The sequence below is a fragment of the Electrona antarctica genome, assembly GCF_951216825.1.
Source record: "Electrona antarctica genome assembly, chromosome: 7".
NCBI classification, from domain to species: domain Eukaryota; kingdom Metazoa; phylum Chordata; class Actinopteri; order Myctophiformes; family Myctophidae; genus Electrona; species Electrona antarctica.
Window position 1 is genome coordinate 11,585,669 of NC_136812.1, and position 24,417 is coordinate 11,610,085.

The following is a 24,417-nucleotide window of genomic DNA, read 5'->3' on the forward strand; positions in this document are numbered from 1 at the left end:
ATAAACAAAAGCAAATCATTCTCCTGCTTTGTTGACTTCAAAAAAGCATTCGATTCAATTTGGCACAAGGGTCTGATGTGTGACAGGTGTCATCGGGAGGATGTTATTATTATTTTTGTTCCATTTATAGTCTTTTTTTGTAATGTTTTTTTTTGTGGCTTTCACCTTCATTTTATATATTTTATGGAGGGACAGACAGTAGGCTGACAGGAAATGGGGAGAGAGATGGGGGGAAGACATGCAGTAAAGGCCGTCGGGATCGGGAGTCGAACCCGCGGACCGCGGCACACTTACCTTAATTCAGTAACATTGGTATCCCGTGTCATGCTGATTCAAAACAGGTGGTACGCAGGGCAGTTGAATGATATCTAACGAGCACTTCCAAACTGCAACACTTAGAAAAAGAATCACCTGCAAGGACAGAAAGCAACTCAGATAGGACTTTTCTGTTTGGATGAATGGGCTGCCAATGGAAGTTGCACCTTGTTAGCACCTTGCCATTAACTGATATTGTAAGATGGCCACGGTCTGCATATGGTCCATGGCGGCTCTTCTACATAGACTTCTATAGACCTTATGCAGAAAGCAGAATCTTGCCAATAAGGTGCTAACATACAATTTCCCATTAAGCCCATTCATCCAAACAGAAAAGTCAGGTCTGATTGTATTAAACAAACTCACCAACATTGCAGCTGTGCGAAAAGCTTGAATTATCCTCTTTCTATCTGAAAAGTGTTTGTTTCATAAAAATCCACTGTAGATATGTGTTATGAGCTACTTCCATGAACCTCCTGCTGCCTCCTGCATTATGTGCAAATTCAAAATAGAAATAGATTTATTGGAGATTCTGACTTTCAATTGTAGGCTACATACATTTTGTTTTGATCGTATTGTTCCACTTTTTGCTTTGGCAATGTAAACTTATGTTTTCTCATGCCAATAAAGCCCTTTGAATTGAATTGAATTGAATTGAATTGAATTGGTGTGTTTTCCTATCTCTCAGCTGTACCCGCAAAGCATGCAAAACTCACTCCAGTCATAATTAATCAATACCAACGCAATACTTTACTTCTGTAAATCATTCAGATAAGTCACAAAAGTGATTTAATGGGGAATATAAGATTAATTTTTTTAAACTTTTTAAACTAGAATATTTGTATCACAAAGAAAGCTGTTAATAATCAGTGAGCAGCTGTCTCAGCATCGTTATAGTTTTTACCAGATAATGTCTGTGGCACAGAGCTCATTCCTCTGCTTATTTCTATTACATTCACAACAACTCTTTCTTATGATGCTCTTTTTTAATGACCTCACATTGGGAAAGGGAGCTCAGTCTTATGGGATAAGCACAAAACTGTTTTGTTTGCTTAATTGATTTACTGCAAATGATTACCAGAAAAAGAACATTTACGGGAATGCTCTTTAGTCAGTCAAAAATAAACATGATCATGAAATACCTCAGTGACTGCAATTCAATTGCAGATAAAATTCTCACTGATGATAATTAGCCATATTTAATTACACAAATTTGTGTCTGTTTTATTATTTTGTTTATTTAGATCATGTGTATTTATAGTGTGTATTATGAGCCAAAGAATAAAGTCCTGTATGTTGAAACATTCCACTCCCTCCTCAGCCAATCCAATTCTGCTGACTTCATCATGGTTCCAGTAAGTCATATAAGGCAGTGCGTGGTCACTTCCACGTTTAATCCCTGCCTTGTGTGGAGGGAATAGAACACATCACTTGTGCAAATATCACAGAGCAATCATTTACCTTCCGTAAATTCAACTGTTTGGATGTTTTAATGTGCAAAAATGCACGTGATAACGCAAAGCTGTCTCCTTTTCATATGGGTGCATACCCTGAATGTAGTGACTGCTGGAGGTAAGACCTTATTATTATTATTATTTATTTTTTACTATTACCATATAAAAGCTTTGTCAACTGTAGAAATATATCAAATTCGTACACAATATGATTTTCTCTTTTTATTGTCCAGATTCAGATTGTAAACTTGAAGACTTTATGAATGGTCCCCATTATGACTCACATTTTGACACAACTGCTCTGGAGCAGTCCTATGGTCCTGGAAAACAAGTCAGAGTGGCTTGTCAGATTGGCTTTGTGGGATTCTTCAAATTAATGTGCATGCTTGATGGCTGGAAGCATGTAGGTTCTATATGTGAACGTAAGTTACCATCAATTCTACTATTTTGAAAAACAATATTATGAACAATGACTTATGAAGAATGAATGTGTTAAATCTAGGGTCAGGTGTGCCAACAACACTACATAATTGTGTCATCTTGGGTATCTACAATAGGCTATGAATCTTTATTTTACACACCCATATGGGTTAAAGATATGATGATATTACTGGATGTGATGTGAGTATACAACCTAACTCAGGAACTATTACATTCTAGGTACAGTAGAAATTTCTGAAATTGAAATTAGTTCAAGCAGATATTGCAAGTAAATTAGCTCTGGGGGTCCATAACGTTATAAGAAGTTCTCCTTCTAATGTTATGGACCAGAGCTACAAATAAATAAGTAACTTAATAATAATAATAATAATAATAATAATAATAATAAGGCCCCTACTCCTTTGGAGTATTTTATTGTCACAGTAGGCCTACATTTGCATGTGAAATCTGTCCTCTGAATTTAATCCACCCTAAGCAGTGGGCAAGTGCCATTAATATACAGCATCAGAGAGTAGTTTTGTGGTTGACGGTTTCACCCCTGCTGTCCCTAAACTTTTATCACCTATAGCTTTTCCTGAAATCACTATAGCACACACTTCTAATCTCCACCATCATCCCTTTAAGTAAAATAGGTAATCTGAACAATAATCTGTATATTCAATCACTGGTAAACAAAAACAGAGTCAAGTCGTTTATTTTAATTTAGTATATTGTATTCATGTTTTCTTCTTTACAAACACTGACAAACGTACAGAGAAAGAAAACCCCACCATCGGGCAACTAGAACAAAGATGCACTCGTGTCGTAACACCAGAAGTAAAAAGATTTTCACAGTTACATGGATTAAAGCAAAATAGAATCTCACGACTGAAAATGTTTGTAAAATGCAAAGTGTGCTAAAATATGACTCTGGTGGCTCGGATTTGTTGGCAAAGTCCACCTCGGGAGCCAGTTGCACCACCTCACACTAGTTCAAATTTAGCCTAGTTATATCTTAAATGGCTATGCTTGTATAGGCATAGGCATACTGTGTTGTGTAAGTAATGCATAAGCCATTTGAGCTTAAAGGACCACTTCACCACTTTTCAACCTATCTTCATATAATAGGTCCTCACTAATAATCATGATAAAATGGCACGATGTTTTTCTACTCAGTCTCATAGGAGGGCTGTGGGCAGTTTAGAAACCGTCTTCCAGTGACATCATCATTAGGCAGATCTTTTTTAAAACAAGATTTCTTGTTTAGATTTTCATTATCGTGAGAACGATGGCTTCCATTTTCGCATTGCAACTTTTCAGGACTAGAAAGCCTGCAGTTTCTATTAGCTTGGATTCCCCATCGATGATGTCACTGGAAGACGGTTTCTGAACTGCCCACAGCCCTCCTATGAGACACAGACAGAGTAGAAAAAAATGGCACCATTTTTTCATGATTATTAGTGAGGACCTATTATATGAAGATAGGTTGAAAAGTGGTGAAGTGGTCCTTTAAGTTTGAACTTAGTGTGAGGTGGTACAACCTTATATATCGTTGCTGTCGGGAGGAAACTAAATTTTTTAGGTTTTTGATTTTTTTTTGTATCAGTGCTATTGAACACCCTTTACGTCTGTGTTGTTTCGAAAATATTGAACCAATGGAAATTTGGGATGGAAAAACGCTTGGGACAAAACCTCTTAACTCCATGGACCCTCAAACTGTCTGCTAAAGCAGCTAACTCCACCATGCAGCTCTCCCCCTCTCATCCAAGTCATTGACAATAATAAAGTTACACCAACTTTGATAAGGAAGTATTGCTTTGTTTTCAAAATATAAGGTTCTCTTAATTTCCTGAAAAATGTATATTTTTCATATCCTGAAAAATGAACATTGAATGAACACACACTGGAACACGCATTTTATTTCACTTTTAATATTCACATAATCTCATCATAAATATGGGGCAGAGCCCATAGCAGAGACCTAGTTTTGACTTTATTTCAAAACTCCTCATAAGTCAGCTGCCAGGGACATTGTTGGCACTAGGGGCGTGCTTTGTCATCCATATTCTTTATACAAAAATAAAATGTGTTCAGATTGCGCTAACTCATCTCTCCTTCTCTCCTTCGTTTTCAGCCAAAACATGTGGTCACCCTGGCGATGCTGATTTTGCAGAGTTCGGTCTTGTGAAGGGAGATGATTTTGTCTTTGGGGCAGAAGTTCAGTACACGTGCCAAAGAGGGTAGGTTTGATTGATTGAATACTTTATTAGACAGAAATGCAAACAGCAAAAAGTCATACACTTGACTTTGTCTATAAAGGATAACCCAAAAAGTCCTGAGGACTTAATTGTTTCTATTGATGAGGTTACAACTGATTTGCCCTATTGCTTGCTATGCATCTTTTTGTTTCTGGAAACCCACCTACTGTATGTGACTTTAACCATGAAGCCCTATTTTATCTTTCTACTTCTGAGATTTACAAGCTCACAACGCATTGCAATACGATGATATTTACAATCTGCACAATAAAAATAGAAACAAATCATATTGTGTGCTAATTTGACATATTTCTACAGTTTTAAAAACAAGCACACATAACAAACATTAAAAAAAATAGCTGTAGTGCTGTCGCCTCACAGCTAGAAGGTCCTGGGTTCGATTCCCGCTGGGGACGCTGTGGGCACTGTGGGCGTGTTTCCTCCTCCGCGTCATCAGTGCCCATACCTGAGGCGGGGTTGGCAAAAGGGCCTTTCTGTGTGGAGTTTGCATGTTCTCCCCGTGTCCCCAGAAAACATGCAGTAGTGGAACTGGTCGGAATACCGTGTTCCTTCCACGCACTACGTCCGGCTGGGGAAACTCCCCTCGGTCAGGTGAAAAGAAGCAGCTTGGACTCCTCATGCATAGAAGGAAGCATGAGGTCAGTCCGCTGCCCCCCCAGGTTGGCAGAGGAAGTGTAGCGCCCAGGATTACACTAGATAATTGACACTGGGGGGGAAATGGGTTGCAAAATCGTGGGATAAAAATTATAAAAAAAATAGCTGTGTTGTGAGCTTGTAGATCTGCTATTTTTAACATGCTTGAAAATTGTAGAACATTTTCACAGATAATGACATTTAAAATGTCTTTGTGTTCACTTCCAGTTACCAAATGGTCAGCAGGATCACTAGTCGCCGATGCGACGCACAGGGGTGGGATGGTGTCGTGCCAGTCTGTCAGCGTAAGAGCTTATTATTATGTATTCATACATTACATCTCCTTACATTACATCTCATTTGTCATCATGTCCATCCAAGGTCAAAGGCAGGGGCCTAGAAACAAACAAATAAAAGATTGCTAGTCTGAAAACCCGCCTCTTCAGACTCCATTTTAGCCCGTAACACTTGCCTTACTTAATTGCCCTTCTCTCGACGACCTTACAGGCATATACATAGGCTCAATTTATGTAACTTAGATAGCATTTTATGTAGACATAGCACTCTATAGTGTATAATATAGTTTCATGATATAGATATTTCACTGTTAGGTTCTTAGCTTACGTATGATTCATGATGACTAATTTTATGTATTTGCCATGTTTTTGTTCTTGCGTACTGTAAATCGCTGTGGATTAAGAGCGTCTGCTAAATGCCTCAATTGTAAATGGAACCTGACAGACATGAATATTGACAATCCTCCTGATTGATGTGTCCAATGCTAATCTTTTACAGCTATTAACTGCTTAAAGGACCACTTCACCACTTTTCAACCTATCTTCATATAATAGGTCCTCACTAATAATCATGATAAAATGGCACGATTTTTTTCTACTCAGTCTGTGTCTCATAGGAGGGCTGTGGGCAGTTTAGAAGCCGTTGTCCAGTGACATCATCATTAGGCAGATTTTTTTTACAAAAATGTTTAGATTTTCATTATAGTGAGAACGATGGCTTCCATTTTCGCATGGCAACTTTTCAGAACTAGAAAGCTTGTATTCCCCATCGATGATGTCACTGGAAGACGGTTTCTGAACTGCCCACAGCCCTCCTATGAGACACAGACCGAGTAGAAAAAAATTGCGCCATTTCTTCATGATTATTAGTGAGGACCAATTATATGAAGATAGGTTGAAAAGTGGTGAAGTGGTCCTTTAAGCCAGTGGTTTTCAACCCTTTTTGTATCAAGGTCCATTATTTATTGGGCATTTGAGCCACGGACAACCATTTAATGACATTTAGCCTCTCAGACCCATTTGAGCCACGGACAACCATTTGATGACATTTAGCCTCTCAGACCCATTTGAGCCACGGACAACCATTTAATGACATTTAGCCTCTCAGACCCATTTGAGCCACAGACAACCATTTAATGACATTTAGCCTCTCAGACCCATTTGAGCCACGGACAACCATTTAATGACATTTAGCCTCTCAGACCCATTTGAGCCACGGACAACCATTTAATGACATTTAGCCTCTCAGACCCATTTGAGCCACGGACAACCATTTAATGACATTTAGCCTCTCAGACCCATTTGAGCCACGGACAACCATTTAATGACATTTAGCCTCTCAGACCCATTTGAGCCACGGACAACCATTTAATGACATTTAGCCTCTCAGACCCATTTGAGCCACGGACAACCATTTAATGACATTTAGCCTCTCAGACCCATTTGAGCCACGGACAACCATTTAATGACATTTAGCCTCTCAGACCCAAAACTTTGAATATTTAATTGTGTATAGACTTCTTGTAAATTATGTAATGCTGCTGCAGATGTTTAACATAAATTTTTGAGAGTGTAAAATGAAACCAAATGGACCTGTACGGGTCCTTTTGGTTTTATTTTACGCTGTCAAGAGTTAAAGATCTATAAGGGTCCATTTGGTTACCAACTCTCCATCATTTTAGCATGGGGACCACATGGAAAATTGCTGATCTGTAAGCAATTTTCTATCTCTGTCTCTCTTTATTTTTGAGAATGTTTGAGATTTTTTTGTTGATGTTTTTCCCTTTTCATTTGTCCCTGTCCAGCCATTCTTTGCCCAGTGATAGACGTAACAAATGACGTTCAAATATCTGGAGACCGCGAGGAGGCAACTTACGGCAATGTACTTCGGTTTAGTTGCAAGTCACGAGCTTTGGTTCTGAAAGGAGTAGCAGAGATCGAATGTGATGAAAATGGAGATTGGAGTAACACAGCTCCAACATGCATTGGTACTGTAGTAGGCTATAATTATTTAGGCTATAGTAATTTCTAAACTTCTCCTTAATTTCCTCTCTTCCTCAACCCAGGCAAGGCTGGCCATAACATCCTTCCTTTTAAATAACACTCAACTTCTGTCATACAATTGCACACATTGGCTTTCTACTATAACTATCTATAACTATATTTACTGTAAACAATACAGTACATTTGCTTTGACTTACACGTAGGTTGGGGAAGAAAGTTGCCATAATTAAAATACCTATCTGAATATAGGCCTACATACACACTATATTTGCAATGAAAAAATCAATACCTCATATTATCATACTGTGGATTGATATTTTGTTTGTGTTTGTCAACAGAGGTCAAATGTACACCACCACCGATTGATAATGGAAGAGTACTTGGCAATATTGCAGAGTATAATAAAGATCAGACCCTGAGTTTTGAATGCCATACAAAGTTCCAACGTTCTCATCACTTACCTTCAAAATGTTCACGAGTAGGTAATAGAGCGGATTGGATTCCTACACCATTGTGTGACCGTGAGTATCTTATTGAGAATGAGTAGCTTAACACCTTGTTAAATTGTTGAAGTATGACAAACAATAATTCATGCTGGTCCCGTTTATTGTAACAAACTACAGCCTAAATCTAACGCATTTGATTTCCCAACCATTTCAGCTGTGACATGTACACTGTCACTGTCACTGACTACAATCCCAGGAACCCGTTATGAACCTGATGGCATGAGTCTATTCTCACCTGATGATACAGTAACAGTAATATGTGACAGTCGTTACTTTATTGGTAGCCACAGTGAACGCACTAAAGTGATTACCTGCCGACAGAATGGAGAATGGGAAATATCACCTGTATGTGAAGGTACAGTACTGAATGACTATGTGCTACACAAGGAGCAAAGTGATATGCTATTGTTTTATTTTCTATCTATCAGGTTTTGATTACTATTATTGTCTCCACCAGGCCGAAGGCATGGGGAGAGAGTATGTTTTGCACTCCGTCCGTGTGTGTGTGTGTGTGTGTGTGTGTGTGTGTGTGTGTGTGTGTGTGTGTGTGTGTGTGTGTGTGTGTGTGTGTGTGTGTGTGTGAGTGTGAGTGTGAGTGTGTCCGTCTGTTACCAGCTAATCTCCGGCACCGTTAACCCTGTCGATGCCAAGTTTTGCACACACACTCCCTGGATGCCAACGATGAACCTCTGCCCCAACATTTCCAAAACGACTCCAGGCCGACATTTGAAAAACAATTTTTTTTATATTACTCCTCCAGATTCTGTCCAAAAAATCCCGCAAATCCTTACACCCTATCTCTATAGTCATGTGTTCAAGACGGATCTGTCCGATATTTCATATTCCATCCTAATTGGGCTAACATTGGCTTTCAAAGTTTGCAGGATTGGCCCGTTTTGAACAAAAAGCCTCAAATCATGAACTCAGCGTGCAATTTACGTGAAATCTTTCACAGACTTTCCTACTAGGCTGAGGAATATATCCCACCTTTTTCACATTGGCCTGTTATAGCGTCACCAGGAGGCCACAACCTGACCTGCCCTGGTGGAGACCTGTGCCCAGAGGGGCACTTTATCTAGTTATAATCTCGGTTTACTGGGAAATTATTCCCACTAACATGTCATTTTTCTCTCTTTCTCATTCAGAAATAACATGTAACACCCTGCGTTATGAAACTGGCGTGGCTTCGACTAATGATTGGTATGGACGAATGAGAAAGCTGGATAACACTGTAACTTATACATGTAGCACAGGCTACAAAGCCACGGATGTCAGAAAGACTGCCACTTGCACAAGGGATGGGTGGGCACCAAAACCACTGTGTGAAGGTATTGTGATGGTGACACAATCTGTGTGTGAGCAGCCATACAAATATCCAGTTAGTGTGCAGACCTCTTCTTGATACCATTTATTTTCTTATAGAAATTAAATGTAAGAAATCTGATATTCCAAATGCTGAGATTGAGAATCCACGGAAGATGGAATATCGTTTCCTGGAAATGGTCAGGTATCGCTGCTCTGCAGCAAGCTGGAGGCAAGCAAGATGCACCAGAGATGGATGGACACCAAAACCCATATGTGAAGGTAAGGTGAATAGGATTAAGGGCACAGTCACACCGGACTTTTATTCTACCTACTGTACTATGAGGGCGGATTCTGCCAATGCATTTCAATGGGAATGGAGTGGTTTGCTGCCATTTGCGGATTTGCAAAATAAATAAATAATAATAATAATAATAATAATAATGGTAATAATAATAGAATGCATTAAAAACATTCATTCCCTTTGAAATGCATTGGCAGAATCCGCCCTCATAGGTAGAATAAAAGTGTGAGCGTGCCCTAACTCAAGTATTGTAATATACAGTAAGTAATAAATATAAGATGCCTGAAGTGCGAGGTCGCGTGGACGCATCCGCCTGGGTGACAGCTGACTATGGGCGAGTGCTGGCGCTTTGGAATGAGGGGTCAGATCAACATATACGCCTGGGTGACAGCAGACTGCTGGGCGAGTGCTGGCGCTTTTGCTTGGGGGGGTCAGATCAACATAATTATGGAATGAATTCTGTACTGGCCATATACTGTATGGAGTGTATCTTGAGTGTACAGGGTTTGATGTGGTCAGATCAACATATGGAATGTCAGAACATAGGTCAGCTCCATATATGGAGATCTAAGGGTGGCAGCGGGGGCAGTATCTTGAGTGCACAGGGTTTGTTGCGGGCCCAGGTAGGGCCGGGCCTTACTTTTCGGACCTGTTGAGACCTCTAGTTTTCGCCGGCTGCCGGGCGCGGCTGCACTAATAACTTTGGGGCATGCCCGTCTAGAGTTTGAATGGACAGGTATCAGTCAAAAGGGAGACATCGAAGAGGAAGGCTGGATGGGGAAGGATCAACATATGGAACAGGTTCTGACATATATCCATATATGGAGATCTAAGGGTTTGAGGTTTGAGGTCAGATGTAGAGTTGCTGGCCAATATTGATATATGAGCTAAATTGCGACTGCAGGTCGCATTTACTATGACATCAGGGATCTACATCACTGATGATGTCATGTGATGTCACGAGACCTGGGCACCATATATGGGGGCTTTCCCCAAGTATGGGGATTTTGAGTGATACACTGACTGACTGACTGACTGACTGACTGACAAAAAACTTACGATTTCATAGTAAATGCGACCTCCATTAATGTAACTTTCCTCTTCTACCCCAGATTTTAACCATATTTCCTGCACTAGTGCTGAATCATGGGGATAGTGCACAGAACAAAAAAATTATAAAAAGAGACATTGGAATAATTGCACATTGATGCTTCGCCATTCCGACTCGCCACATTACTAACACTGTCCCTAACCCTATAACCCTAAACCTAACCGCATGCGGAAGCCACATAGTCGGGATGGCGATGCATCGGATTCTGCTATTTATTTTTCTCACCTTGAATTCCCCTAGCTATCACAAGAACTTGTAAACCTGCAGTTGAACATGGATTTGGATTTCCTTCGGATGGAAATGTAAAACTGTTCTACAGCTGCAACACAAACTATAAGCCTTTCTACAAAGGCTGGTGGGGTAACGCGACATGCAATGACGGTGCGTGGAATGAAACTCCACGATGTATTGGTAAGGGACTTATTATATATTATATATATTTGTAGTACATGTAATAAACAGGATATAATTGTGTGTGTGTGTGTGTGTGTGTGTGTGTGTGTGTGTGTGTGTGTGTGTGTGTGTGTGTGTGTGTGTGTGTGTGTGTGTGTGTGTGTGTGTGTGTGTGTGTGTGTGTGTGTGTGTGTGTGTGTGTGTGTGTGTGTGTGTGAGAGAGACCACATAATTATATCGTTATGGTATTAGATACTAGTTTACTTTACTTTATTCTTATATAATCTTCCATAGCACACATTTTCTGTTCATCTTTCTGATGTGGCTAATGGGGACCATAATTAGAGAACAGAGTAACTGGAGTATTTCTCTACAGAAACAGATTTCAAACTCCATTTTTGGAAACAACTATTTTGATTATATTTGTTGAGCTTTTTTCACCATGATATGACAACTTAATCTTATATGAATGTAACGAAGACTCTCACTTCCAGTCATGTTTGGATCTGAGTAGTTGCTCATTGGATATTTAGTCCCCATATATGGGGATATCCGACTAGGACGTTGGGCTATATGACATATGACATGTCTAGTATGACAATCCCTATATTTGGCCCGAGCCGACATAGTGCTGATATCAGATAGATGTGGTAGAACCATATATGGATAGATCTAACTGGCTGACAAGCATAGTCGGAGAATATATAACAAGGGTCGGCTTCAGGGAGAAGGCAGAAGTCGAAGCATCCTGGTTTAAGTTCTAACTGGACACCACTGCGTAAGTAATCAGCAATAGAGCCTTGAGCTATTTTATAATGTATGTATTTATTTTCTAGGTAGGGATAAATGTGGTGAAATACCTCAGATTCCTCATGCAGAAATAAGGAAACCTGATAATGATGACTATAGAGAAGGCCAAGGCATTCCAGTTGTTTGTGTGGAGGGATACGAGTTAAACAATACTATAAGTGAAATAACTTGTAAGAATGGAGAATGGGACAACGACTACACAATCTGTAAACGTAAGACATCCCCATTCAAATTTCTAAGTTCTAATAATATTTTAAATGATGCTGTTGCAAGTGTGATCTTAAACGTATTTTCATCTCTTGCAGCCATTGAAAACATTTGCGGGCCACCATCAAAGGTTAAAGATGCAATTGTCATGTGTGATTATCAGAAGGAATACTTGCATGGAACGGTGGTACAATATAAATGCCGCCATGAATATAAAATGGAAGGGGAGGAGGACAAGATTAAATGCGAAAATGGTTATTGGGAGCAAAAGAACCTTAAATGTATATGTGAGTATTGGCTATTTCAAACAGCATTTAACATTAACATTAACATTAACATTAACATTAACAACAAGCTTTTGTAAACATGCTGCTACTGTTGTGTGTGTCATGATGAATATCTAGAAACAGGCCCCCATGACTTGTTTTTCATAGACCATTCCGTAAGAGCACTGACAAAACTCTGTCCAACACTTTTGGTCAAGATATCTTGAAAACTACTGGCTGGGTTGCCAACTTGCCATGAAACGGCTGATAAAGCTACTGCTTTTGGTGAACTTTGGGCCAACATTTTCACTAGTTTGGTCCTAAAACAAGATATCACAAAATCTACAACCTCTAGGGCATGCAGTGGTTCCCAAACTTTTTCATGTCAAGGACCTCATTAGCCCGTGGACCCCCATTTGAAAATATATGTCAGGGACCCCCATGAGAGAAGATATTATGGCTCTGGCAGTGATTTTCACCGATTTTCAGTTCAAGGACCCACAAGGTTTGACCTAAATTAGGCTACGGACCCCCCATTTAATGGCATTTCTATCTCTGGGACCCCAATGTATATTGTAAAATCAAAGTCAATTTAACTCTGAGAGTTACAGACCCATAAGGGTCCATTTGGTTCCTAATTATTATTTAGCTGGGGACCCCCTGGAACTCTCTCAAGGACCCCTAGGGGTCCCCGGACCCCACTTTGGGAACCCCTGCTCTAAGGTCTGGTAGTGGGGCAGGCAGATGTGTGTGTGAGTCATACAGTGGATGGGCGAGGTGGCGTGATTTTCCCAGACTGCCTGCCAGGGACGTGCACACATAGACATCAACAGGGGCTTCAGCCCCTGCCCTTTTACCTGTCTATAAAACAACTGCCCTTTCCAGACCACGAATGCAGCATTTACCATGCCATTGCCGGAAGGCAGCATTCAGCTTTTTTCCCCCACGAAGTCTCCTGAACTTGAACACAGTATTTTGCATTGAACAAATTCGTTTAGAAATCCATGTCGTTACACCGCATCTCCACTAGCGAAAGAGTACTGGATTTGAGCCTCGAAAATAGCTGATCTACAAGCTCACAACGCACCGCGTTGCGCCGCGTTGCGAGCTTGTAGATCTGCCATTTTCGCTATTTTTGTCCAAAAGTGCCCTCTTACGGGATTTCAGCCCCTGCCTCTCTAACACTCTGCACGTTCCTGCTGCCTGCATGATGTGTTTGGACTGTTGGAGACTTGCCTTGCACTAGTGGGAAGAGAACATTGTTGCCATGTCCGCTTATTATAAGCAACTTTGGGCTTCTTTTTCTGTAAAGACCGGCTATTTTCAAATTGCCGGTGTATACAGTTAAACTATAGGTTTAAAGTGCTCATGTGACCTATAGTTGCTTTGTTTGGGCTTGTTTTCCTAGACCTGGTTGTATATTTCTCTCACAAAATCTCGCAACACTGGAAGAGAGGTGCATGAAGGGTTTCCCTTGGGTATGGGTATTTTAGCATGCTTCAACACAAATCTTTGTATGATATGATTCAATGTAAGCCTCAAAACAGGCGAACCGGGTATGGGCACTGATGACGCGGAGGAGGGAACAACGCTGTGTGTATGCATGGAATATAGAAGATTTACAGTAGTTATGTCTTGGCCACAAGATGAAAGACGGGTTGGCATGAAGATCCTGATCTAAAAACAAAAATCCTCTATTGAGCAGAGCATGTCATGTCAGCGTGTCATGTCTATATCGTGCAACAATGAAACGAGCTGACTTGGAGTGGTTCAGTTAGATCAGTTGGTCTTGTAGTCATGTCTTATAATGGATAGGCTTACATTCTATGTGGTCAGCGGTTCTATGTGGTTACATTCTATTAGTGGCAGCGGTGGCCGAACGGATTGCGGAGTGGTCTTGATACCGGAAGGTCGCCAGTTCGAATCAGCGGTCCGACACGTTAAAATTACCACCGCTGAAGTGCCCTTGAGCAAGGCATTGAACCACTACCATGAAATGTTCTATGAGCAGGGCCTGGCTGGAAACAAGTTCTTGAGCTTAGCCCAGATACCCTGGGTAAATATAGTAACTTTGCTTTGCTTTTTGTCACTGGAGTCCAGTTGCAAACTCCAAAACAACGCGTCGCTCATAGAGTGATTGCATGTATCCAGCCCCGGTGATAACCTTTCCAAAATATAACCATAGCATAATTAAGAAAATAAACTTTTTAAACACTTCGAGGCTAAGTGGTCTTATATGCACGGAAGTTGAACGAACACAGGCACGCTCTGACGGGCGCGTTTTTCACTCATGCATATCTTGATGTTTGAACCGGGAAGTTCATTTAAAAGTTTCTTCAAGATGAAGCGGTGAATTTGAACACAGCCTTATTTGAATCGCTAAAGGCTCACAGGCCTCAAGCACACTTCTGTCAACTATCCAGACTGCGATTCATGCCGGTTCGCCTGTTTGGAACCAAATGGACCCTAGTACACTCTCAGAGTTACAGACCCGTAAGGGTCCATTTGGTTCCTCACTATCATTTAGCTAAGCTAACTGTCCTTCCATGTTTGTTTGTGCATTGAAGCTAAGAGCTGCCCCAGGCCCGGACTGGCTGCAAGTGGTGACATTAATATCCAAGGTCTGCCAGACAACGATGGTCCCATGCCTCCTGGCCACAATCTAACATTCAGCTGTCACACCCGTGGGAAAAAAATGAGTGGAATATCAGAGGCAGTGCTGACATGTGGTCAGAATGAAGAGTGGAACCATCCAATTCCTTCTTCTTGTGAAGGTACAGTATAGTCTTTTGATCAATAATTGCCAAATGTACGTTAAATGTGAGTTACCAGTCAAGTGAAGGAACTGTTGATCTGGACATTTGTTGATCACTGGTGAAATCATATTCCATCAAAAATAAAACACACACACATTTTAGTTACATTTTTACTGTTTTACAAGATACTGCACCCCTCTCCAGACATCAAACCTTTTTTCAGCCCTGCTAGTGCTGGGGCTCTAAGGATGGCAATGTTGGTCCACTTTGACTTTGGTCCTGAACACTGTGTCTAAGAAACTATCCACTGGATTGCCATGGAATTAGCTGTGCACATTCATGCTCCCCAGAAGATGAACTCAAGAGTCAGCCAGATTGCTATGAAACTATACTGAGTGCATTCTTCCTACCTGGAGGGGAGTATGTGTGTAGATTTCCATTTGCACACAAGATATCTCAAATTTCAACGGGCCATTTGTCATATATCTTTTGTCCCAAACAAGATCTCTCAAAATCTACGATCTCAGATGTTGGGAGAAGCACAACTTTTAGGCTGGGGCTCCCTGTGTTGTTGATAAGTGTGGCTGGACTGTGACCCTGTTTGGGTTTAGAAGTTTTAAGTCACACAAACTCAAATATTCAAATATTCAACTCAACTGAAAACTCACCAGATTCTCAATACCAATACATGTGACAATAAAGTGACTGAGACAAGGATTTCATAATTACAATGTTTTATTCAAGAATATATCTAACAGATCTATTATATAAAATAAATGATGACATTTACCTCTGACTATTGAACACAACCCATGTGGAAGGTGGAACACGGGAAAGCATAGTCACTATATGGAGCAAGGCCTAATGTTTGACAAACAAACTCAACAATCTCAAGAAGGGCAAATATGCATGTCCTTTCACCTATTACACAATATTCACCTACCCAAAAAACATGGTCTGTCTGTCTGTCTGTCTGTCTGTCTGTCTGTCTGTCTGTCTGTCTGTCTGTCTGTCTGTCTGTCTGTCTGTCTGTCTGTCTGTCTGTCTCACTTCCTCTCCTTTACACACAAGGCAGCTCCATAGTCCTTGTGATTTATCCACGTTTCCTAGACATGCTGAGAGTGTAGCCCTCTTTGTATAGCTGGTTAACCGTCTTTCCATATTTGTTTGTGCTATGTCTTAGATGTGAGCTGCCCCCGACCGCCTGCAGATGAACAGATTATTATTGAAGATCTGCCAGCAAACAATGACCGTATACAATTTGGCCACACTCTAATATTCCGCTGTTTCGATCCTCTGAAACGACTGAATGGCAAATCAGAGCTGACATGTGGAGAAAATGGACAGTGGAACGATGCATTTCCTTCTTGTGAAGGTACAGTATAGTCTTAGCATTAAAGCAATATCCATATAGTCAAATGTGCCTGAGTTATCAGGCAATAGTAGGAGGCAGTACATTTCTACTATTGTCTCCCAATTGCTGATCATTAGTGAAATCATCATATTCAATCACGAATCAAATTTCACTTAAATGTTTGCCAAATACTGCAGCCCTCTCTATAGTATGAATTCACAGTGAACCGGGGATCTGATTGTTAAAATGATTGACATGTTATTAACATGTAACTAATAGGCTATGTATGACCAAAACATGGAATTATAAGATTGTTTATACCTTACAATGTTTCTTTAGTCTAAAGTTCGATAGAATAATTCATGCTACTGAAGCAACATCAATTGTATATATGTCCTCTATTTTAACCACTTGTACCCCAGCTTCCATATTCTGGGGGGAACATTAGCTAAAAATAGCTCAACAAATTGCACTGGTTATTTCTCGGGCTATACGGATTAAGTGGTTAAGCCCAATGTTTCAAAGCATATAGGCTAGGTATGTCACTGTTATATATACACAGAGATAGAAAGGACCTTATAGGCTAGGTATGTCACTGTTATATACATACACACAGAGATAGAAAGGACCTTATAGGCTAGGTATGTCACTGTTATATACACACAGAGATAGAAAGGAATGCCCATAAATGTCACATCCAGTTTTAGGCTGGGGGAAAAATAATGGTCTTCCCCATAGAGGTATATATAGTTTAAGATCCTTTGGATCACTTTCAGAGTGATTTGTTGGACGATAGAAATATTGACAACCAAGAAAAATCCATCAGAAGGACATCTGGAATGCAATCGTTCACTTGCCCGCGGAAAGTTGACTTATTATTAAGAAATACGAGCCATGGTTCACATGGCGCTTGTCTGTCATGGAGGAACTTCAACCTGTTTTAAGCACTTTTTCCATTTACAATGTTAACGACTTAACGTCTACATAAATGTTCAGATTTCAAATATGAAGTGCTCACCCCAGGGCCACAGATGTTACAATTCTCCTCGGGTGCGTATTAGCACCCATATCTTCTAACAGTATTCAATAAAAAGCATTTGAAATCGATTGGTGGCCAATTCTCTTAGTTATAATGTATCAGAATGCAGTACACCTCGTCACCCGATAGGGGCGTGTAGTTGAAACAGAGAAAACGGATCTGATTAATGCTTTTTATTGAACAATACGGAATATATGGGTATACCCGCCAGAGGAGAACTGTAACAACTGTAACACAACCCTGGGGTTGAGCACTTTACATTTTAAATCTGAACGTTTATGTAGATGTAAGGGCTGTAAATGGAGACGGTGCGTAAAGGAGTTCAGGGCTAGCCTGAGCAGCATTGCTTTTCAGGTTTATGATCCGGTCGGGAGCGGATGATATCGTTACGTCATGTTGTAGTCATTGTTTTGTAGTCATCAGACCGGAACCCTCAATCTGGAAAAAGTCACGCTTTTATTGTTATTCTTCCGGTTTGAGGGAGAGAAAGATCCAGAATGAGGGTTCCGGCCTGATGACTACAAAACAATGACTACAACATGACGTAACCATATCAACGGCAGGCTTTCCTCCGAGGTGGAAAGCCTGGTGACGTGAGGTTAGTTCAGGGTTACCAATAATTATGAGCTCACAGCGCATCGCGTTGCGACGTGTTGTGAGCTTGGAAATCTTTGGTTTAGGTCCCCCCAGAATATATAGAAACTGGGGTTCAAGTGGTTTATAATGGGAGTCAAGTTGCACAAGCACTACTGAGATCGGAGATCTGTTTCCCTCTCCATCTCCCTCATGTTACAGATGTTACTCATCTGTTTCCCTCTCCATCTCCCTCATGTTACAGATGTTACTCATCTGTTTCCCTCTCCATCTCCCTCATGTTACAAAATATTGTGCAGAAGTGTTTAATCGCCTGGCAGAGACAGACACTCTATAGATATGATCAATTAAACTTACCATAATATCAAAAACCAACAGCCATTAAATCAATGTTTAGAACACGTCGTGAATTCGAAGTGGCCCACTTCCAAACTGGTGTCGGTAGCCTACATAGAATTCACAAAAACGTGTTCTATAAACATCATTGATGAATTAATGATAATAAATGGAAGTTTAATTGATCATACTACAGAAAATGTAAATGTCCAGCAGTCAAGAAAAACATTCCAATCAGACTCTAGCTTGTTTAATTTTCTAAAGTAGTGATCCTTGTCGAGCTGCAACAAGGATCTGTGCCTGTGATCTGGCAAACCATGACGCCTACTTTTAAATTAGTATTATTTAAAGCAGTCTGTGTTTAACACCCCACTGTTTATTCCGGTTGGGAGAACTCTGAGCTTTCCCCCAAGCTCCACCCCCCAGCTAAATTGACGCCCTGATGACACAACGCTGTGTGTATGCATGGAATATAGAAGATTTACAGTAGTTATGTCTTGGCCACAAGATGAAAGACGGGTTGGCATGAAGATCCTGATCTAAAAACAAAAATCCTCTATTGAGCAGAGCACACCTTGTGTCGTGTCATGTCTATATCGTGTGCCATACATAACTAAACTGCAAGAATGAAACAAGCTGACCTGGAGTGGTTCAGTTAGATCAGTTAGTCTTGTGTCTTAAATCTTATATCTCCAGATCACCTCGTCTCTTCTGTATGGTTCATATACTGTAAATATTGTTTTTATTAATGACCATTTCCCCCCAAAACAGTTCCTTGTGAAGTTCCAGAACTGCCTGTCAATTTGCAAATAACAAACCGAAACCGACACCGAAAACCAGGGAAAGGCGACAAGTTACAGTTCCGGTGCAATGGTAGACTTTATCTTCAAGGGAGTGAACAGATCGAATGTCTAGCAACTGGAACTTGGAGTGATAAAGTTCCAATTTGTTCCGGTAAAAATCCTTTCCTTTGAGTTCGCTTAACCACATCAGTGATGTTTTTACACCTGTTAAATAACTTTTGATGTAGCTCTCATGATACAACGGGCAATAGAAAACAAAATGGAACTCATTCTCAATATTGTTTATATCACAGTAAGTGCAAATCCGTTATTCTATAACTCCTCTATACCTACCAGTCTCAAGGTGCAGGGGCAAGATCATATACTTAGTTTTCACTAGCATAACAGTTTTTTATCATAACAAATGTCCTCAGCTTTGGTTTGGTCCTGTGACCATTTGTTCTGATATAAACTATACAATGTGTCTTTAACCACAGAGATGTTTACAATACTGTTATTTGGAACTGTCACATAACCGAATTCTTATAAGTGTGTCCTCTACGTAGAGGACAGACTTATAAGAATCGATAAAAGGTGCATGACAAGTGCAGTACTGCACTTGCCATGCACCTTTTATCGATACATCCCAGTTGAAAATCTTCGTAGCAACTATTATCTGGCATTCTGATTAGTCGTGTGTGTGTGTGTGTGTGTGTGTGTGTGTGTGTGTGTGTGTGTGTGTGTGCTCAAACTAGGGAAACTTTACCAAAAACAGGTGTATATACTGTGGAACGTCTTGCTTCACAAAACCCAATAACAGTCAAAATTATGTTTGTTTTGAACATGATGTTCTCATACTGTAGAATCCAACAGCTGTGGAGAACCACTAATTCCTGAAGACGCAGAACTCAGAGACAGACGTACATCCCCGTATAACAATGGCGAGGAGGTCCATTATGACTGCCCGAGGTACTACATCACGAGTGGAACTCACACCTGCCAGAATGGTCAATGGATTGGACGTGTGACATGCCTCAGTAAGTCACTATTCTTAAAAATAATAATAATAAAATGAAATCTGTTATTATTACATTTTGTATAATAAGAAAGAAAAAAAATCGCATGGATGCACCTGGGACGTATCCTCAGAATTTCAATGAGGATTTCTAGAGATGTTGATGATAATATGACTTCAAGTTAGTTAACATAATGTTTATGAATTTGTGTGTAAGAGCATTATATGGAATAGTTCATGAAGAATTGTTCACATTGCTGCTATAAAACATTTAGTAATATAACAATGCCTGGCAAAAAATACAAACATTGGTGAGACGCCCGGTAGTCTGAAGATCAGCTGTCATATTGAATCATTATCCTGGGAGTATATATATATATATCATAGAGACGTCACCGAGAGGAAACACTGAAGCGGAATGGACATGGTGGCCGAAAGTAGGTACTACAGCTCGAGCGGCACTGGGCCAATCACATGAACGCGCCGAGCCAACACACAATGGCGGCGCTCGTTCATGACTCGCTCGCACGTGCACGCACGCACGGTACTCGTTCATGTGTTTGGCCCACCGCGTTCACGTATGGCATAAATGCATCCCAGAATGCACTCTGTTCCCAACCCAGAAGAAGGATGTGAAATCGCCTCATGCGCTGGGTCATAGATATTAAAAGAATAGATGCCTCATTGGCCGCTGCAGTTCATTGGAGCGACATGTCTCCATTGAAGGCAAGAAGTCAAGCGGAAGTGTTAAAGTAATTTGCTGAAGGCACGCTGCGTCGCTGCCCAAGTAGTCTCACGTAGCCAGACAACTATTCCACAATCTCCGAATGCTATATAGAGTCTGGAACTACCTTACAGACTTCACTAAAGTACAGCTCTCTTCCTTCTCTATATCGCTTTCAACTTGATATATCAACGTTGGTAAATATCAACTGTACCTGTTTTAATTGAGTTGATCACTATTTGTTCCTTTATTTTTACCAGTAATTTACTTTATCCATCTATGTTTTGTTTTCTTTGTCCCCCCCACATCAACACATGATTGTGTTGTAATCTCGGCACCACTGAAAAAGAGGGTCTCAGCCCTCAGTGTGTTCTCCGAGAACTAAATAAAGGTTGAAATAAAAAAAAGAAAACTACACCTCCCGAAATCTGAGTAAGGAAGCTGCCATTTCCATTCACGGAAATATATTTTTAAATATCTTTAGAGCTTATTTTTTTATTTCCTTTTCTGCTAAGCAACAAGCTTAGATGATTATGCTTAGATGATTTCTATTCATAATAGGATAAATTTGCGCGACTGTAAAGACGAAACGGAAGTGGGGAGGAGTCTCCACTTCCGCTTTATATTTTACTCATGACAGCACTTCCGTTGCTCCAGACTGTATGACGAAAGCATTTGGAAATTGCGAGAGGCAACAGTCTGGTAACGCGAGACCAAGTGACGTCACTCATGCGACTCCTTCATGTCTCTCACTGTCACTCAAGTGACTACTGGACAATCACAGCGCGTCTTTTCTGGGACTTACGTTACGCAAGCGCTTCACAAGGAATCCCGGGGACATTGTGCCTTCAATTTTGACACACGCCCCAGATGTCCTTGTGCTGGGTGAGCAACTCAATGCAAGTGGATGGGAGGAGAAATCCGGTGACGTCTCTATTATAAACCAGTAAGATGCCTAAGGGCGAGGTCACGTGCACGCATCCGCCTCGTTGACGACAGACTGCTGGTTGAGCGCTGGCACTTTGGCATGGGGGGTTAGATCAACATCGAATTAATTCTGTACTGGCCATATAAGGAGCATGTCTTGAGTGTACAGGGTTTGATGAGGTCAGATCAACTGAACATATGGAATGTCAGAACAGGTCAGCTCCATATATGGAGATCTAAGGGTGGTAGCAGGGACATTCTCTTGAGTGTACAGGGTTTGATGAGGGCCCAGGTAGGGCTGGGCCTTAATTTTCGGGCCTGTTGACAACTCTACTTTTCGCCGGCTGCCGGGCGCGGCTGCACTAATAACTTTGGGGCAGGCCCGTCTAGAGTTTGAATGGACAGGTATCAGTCAAAAGGGAGACATCGAAGAGGAAGGATGGATGGGGAAGGATCAACATATGGAATGTCAGAACAGATTCTGACATATATCCATATATGGAGATCTAAGGGTTTGAGGTCAGATGTAGAGTTGCTGGTCAATATTGATGACATCAGGGATCTCCATATATGGGCTTAATTGCGACAGCAAATCGCACTTACTATGACATCAGGGATCTACATCACTGATAATGTCACAATACCATATATGGGGGCATTCCCATGTATGGGGATAATGAGTGACTGACTTAACATGTATGGGGATGATGAGTGACTGACGGGAAAGAAACGATTCATGTGATTTTCAAACAGCTCATCATGCATTAATGTCACCCGTCTTGTCTTTAATCCATTACAGAACCCTGCACTGTGACTGAAGAAGATCTGAACCAGTACAATATTCAATTCCGTCGTTCAGGTCAAGATAAATTCTATGCAGAACATAATGACCACCTTACATTTGTTTGTAAAGACGGCTATACGTCTAACAATGTTATGCGCCAGAAGTGTATTAATGGTAAGATGACACTGCCTTCTTGTTCTCCGACTGAACAAATAAGCAAATAAGCAAAAACCTCATATGTCCAAAACTGTTTCTTTTCAGGATTCAAATTCAAAAACGTGCTTTTGTGTGACGCTGTAGTATGATCAAGTAGGGCGTGGTTAGAGTATGGAGATAAGAGGTTTCTGCCCAACAAAAATGAATAGTACAAATTTGACAAATGTGTTGTAACGTTATACACTGATTTCCTGGAGTGCACTCACTTAATAAAATATGGTCTCTTATTCTCAACAGTAGTGCAGTCTTTTTGTCTCTGTCCAAAATGAAAGGAAAATACCAAAATTCTCCTGATTTACTGGTTTTAAAAGCCATGCAATATTCTGCACAATATTCTGCACAATGCTCTTGCCAAGAATCACATTTACCGGTATTGGAATACTAACTTTTTGATCTTGCTCGACATTTCTTATAGTAAATAAGTAAGATCAACAGTGCTTACACCCTTAAATCAATTCATATAGACAACAAACACCTGGTAGAATATTAGGTTAACAAGGTTAATTTAAGTTACAGTACACCTCTTTTCACCATGCATTAAGAACAAGGGCAAATAAAGCACGTGATCAAACACTGACTTACTGTTAGAGAGAGACACATACACACACAGGAAGGCTAACTATGCACCTCTCAACTGTCTGATTATGACCAGAAAAACTCACATTTTCCCAATGTTTTCTGGGGGCCCTTAGCACTAGCTCACAGGGTCTATGAACTACACTAGTGCAAAAATAGTTCATGCTAGATCTGCCGGTTGAAAAGCCAAGCCGGTATCCGGAATGTTTACCCAAAAGGTGAAACATGACCATGTAAACATTTAAAAACCAATTTGATGGTAGAAAAAAATCAAACGTTAAAAAATACCAAAGGTGCCATCTCATCGGTTTTTGATCCATGATTTTTATAGCCCGTTTGTATATGGTTATTGGTTTTAAGAGAGGATTGTGACCATGTTGTAAGGCTGTATGATAGATGTGAGAATATCATAGCGTGCATGTAAAGCTTGCAGTTTTGGCTGATAAGTCCCTTCTAATGTAATGTAATGTAATGAAAACAACTTAAATTTGGTTTAACCTTCATGCATAAATGCTTTACCTGCTTTTCAAATGTTAGGTTTTTATCCAAGATAATTTAGGAATAAGGTTAGGTTTAACCTTTTAATCCATTGAGACCTGGAACGCATCCATGTCACGTTAGCGTTTAACCACATTAACCATTAAAGGGTAAGACCACTTTTGTAGAGGTTTGGGTTGTTTTCTTACCTTCTGTAAGACTTGTTTACAAACGAAACCTCGCAAGACGACCCGCGAGAGTTGGGAACGCCGTAGCACTGCTTCAGTCTATCTCCGACTAAAATAGTAACTTTATAAATCTATCTTAAAAGACGAAAATAAAACCGTATGAGTTTTCCTGGTGTCATAAACTGTCAGAATCAGCTTTTGTTGCGTTGGGTCATGTGCTAAAAGACTGACTTTGAGAGCTGTTTCCCTGTTACAATGGAAGTCAATGAGCGACTTTTTTTATTTCTCAAATTTCTAATAAACACCACAACGGAGCGAAATAACTCATGGAATGGACTAGTTTGCCCAT

The 24,417-nt window shown here is 40.5% G+C and overlaps 1 protein-coding gene across 3 annotated transcripts; it reads left to right on the forward strand.

The window, feature by feature from the left end:
- The first annotated feature begins 1,749 nt into the window (after positions 1-1,749).
- On the forward strand, positions 1,750-23,041 carry LOC306926007 (complement factor H-like). Of its 3 annotated transcripts, none has more exons than XM_079505202.1 (17): positions 1,750-1,887; positions 2,003-2,191; positions 4,324-4,429; positions 5,330-5,406; positions 7,203-7,385; positions 7,740-7,922; positions 8,062-8,262; positions 9,053-9,235; positions 9,330-9,491; positions 10,865-11,035; positions 11,854-12,039; positions 12,133-12,321; positions 14,868-15,074; positions 16,240-16,431; positions 19,151-19,333; positions 20,025-20,198; positions 22,627-23,041. In XM_079505202.1, the coding sequence occupies exons 1-17, from the start codon at positions 1,818-1,820 to the stop codon at positions 22,833-22,835; spliced, it is 2,865 nt and encodes a 954-aa protein (XP_079361328.1). In that variant the 5' UTR covers positions 1,750-1,817; the 3' UTR covers positions 22,836-23,041. The 3 variants fall into 3 exon arrangements, with proteins under 3 accessions (XP_079361328.1, XP_079361329.1, XP_079361330.1); XM_079505203.1 differs by having other exon boundaries at positions 2,009-2,191; XM_079505204.1 differs by lacking the exons at positions 10,865-11,035; positions 11,854-12,039; positions 12,133-12,321.
- Positions 23,042-24,417: the final 1,376 nt, after the last annotated feature.

Coding starts and splice junctions, on each gene's coding strand:
- LOC306926007 (XM_079505202.1), top strand. CDS start 1,818: ATGCACGTGATAACGCAAAGCTGTCTCCTTTTCATATGGGTGCATACC. Junction 7,923..8,061: donor TCCTACACCATTGTGTGACC/GTGAGTATCTTA, acceptor CAACCATTTCAG/CTGTGACATGTACACTGTCA. Junction 9,236..9,329: donor ACCAAAACCACTGTGTGAAG/GTATTGTGATGG, acceptor ATTTTCTTATAG/AAATTAAATGTAAGAAATCT.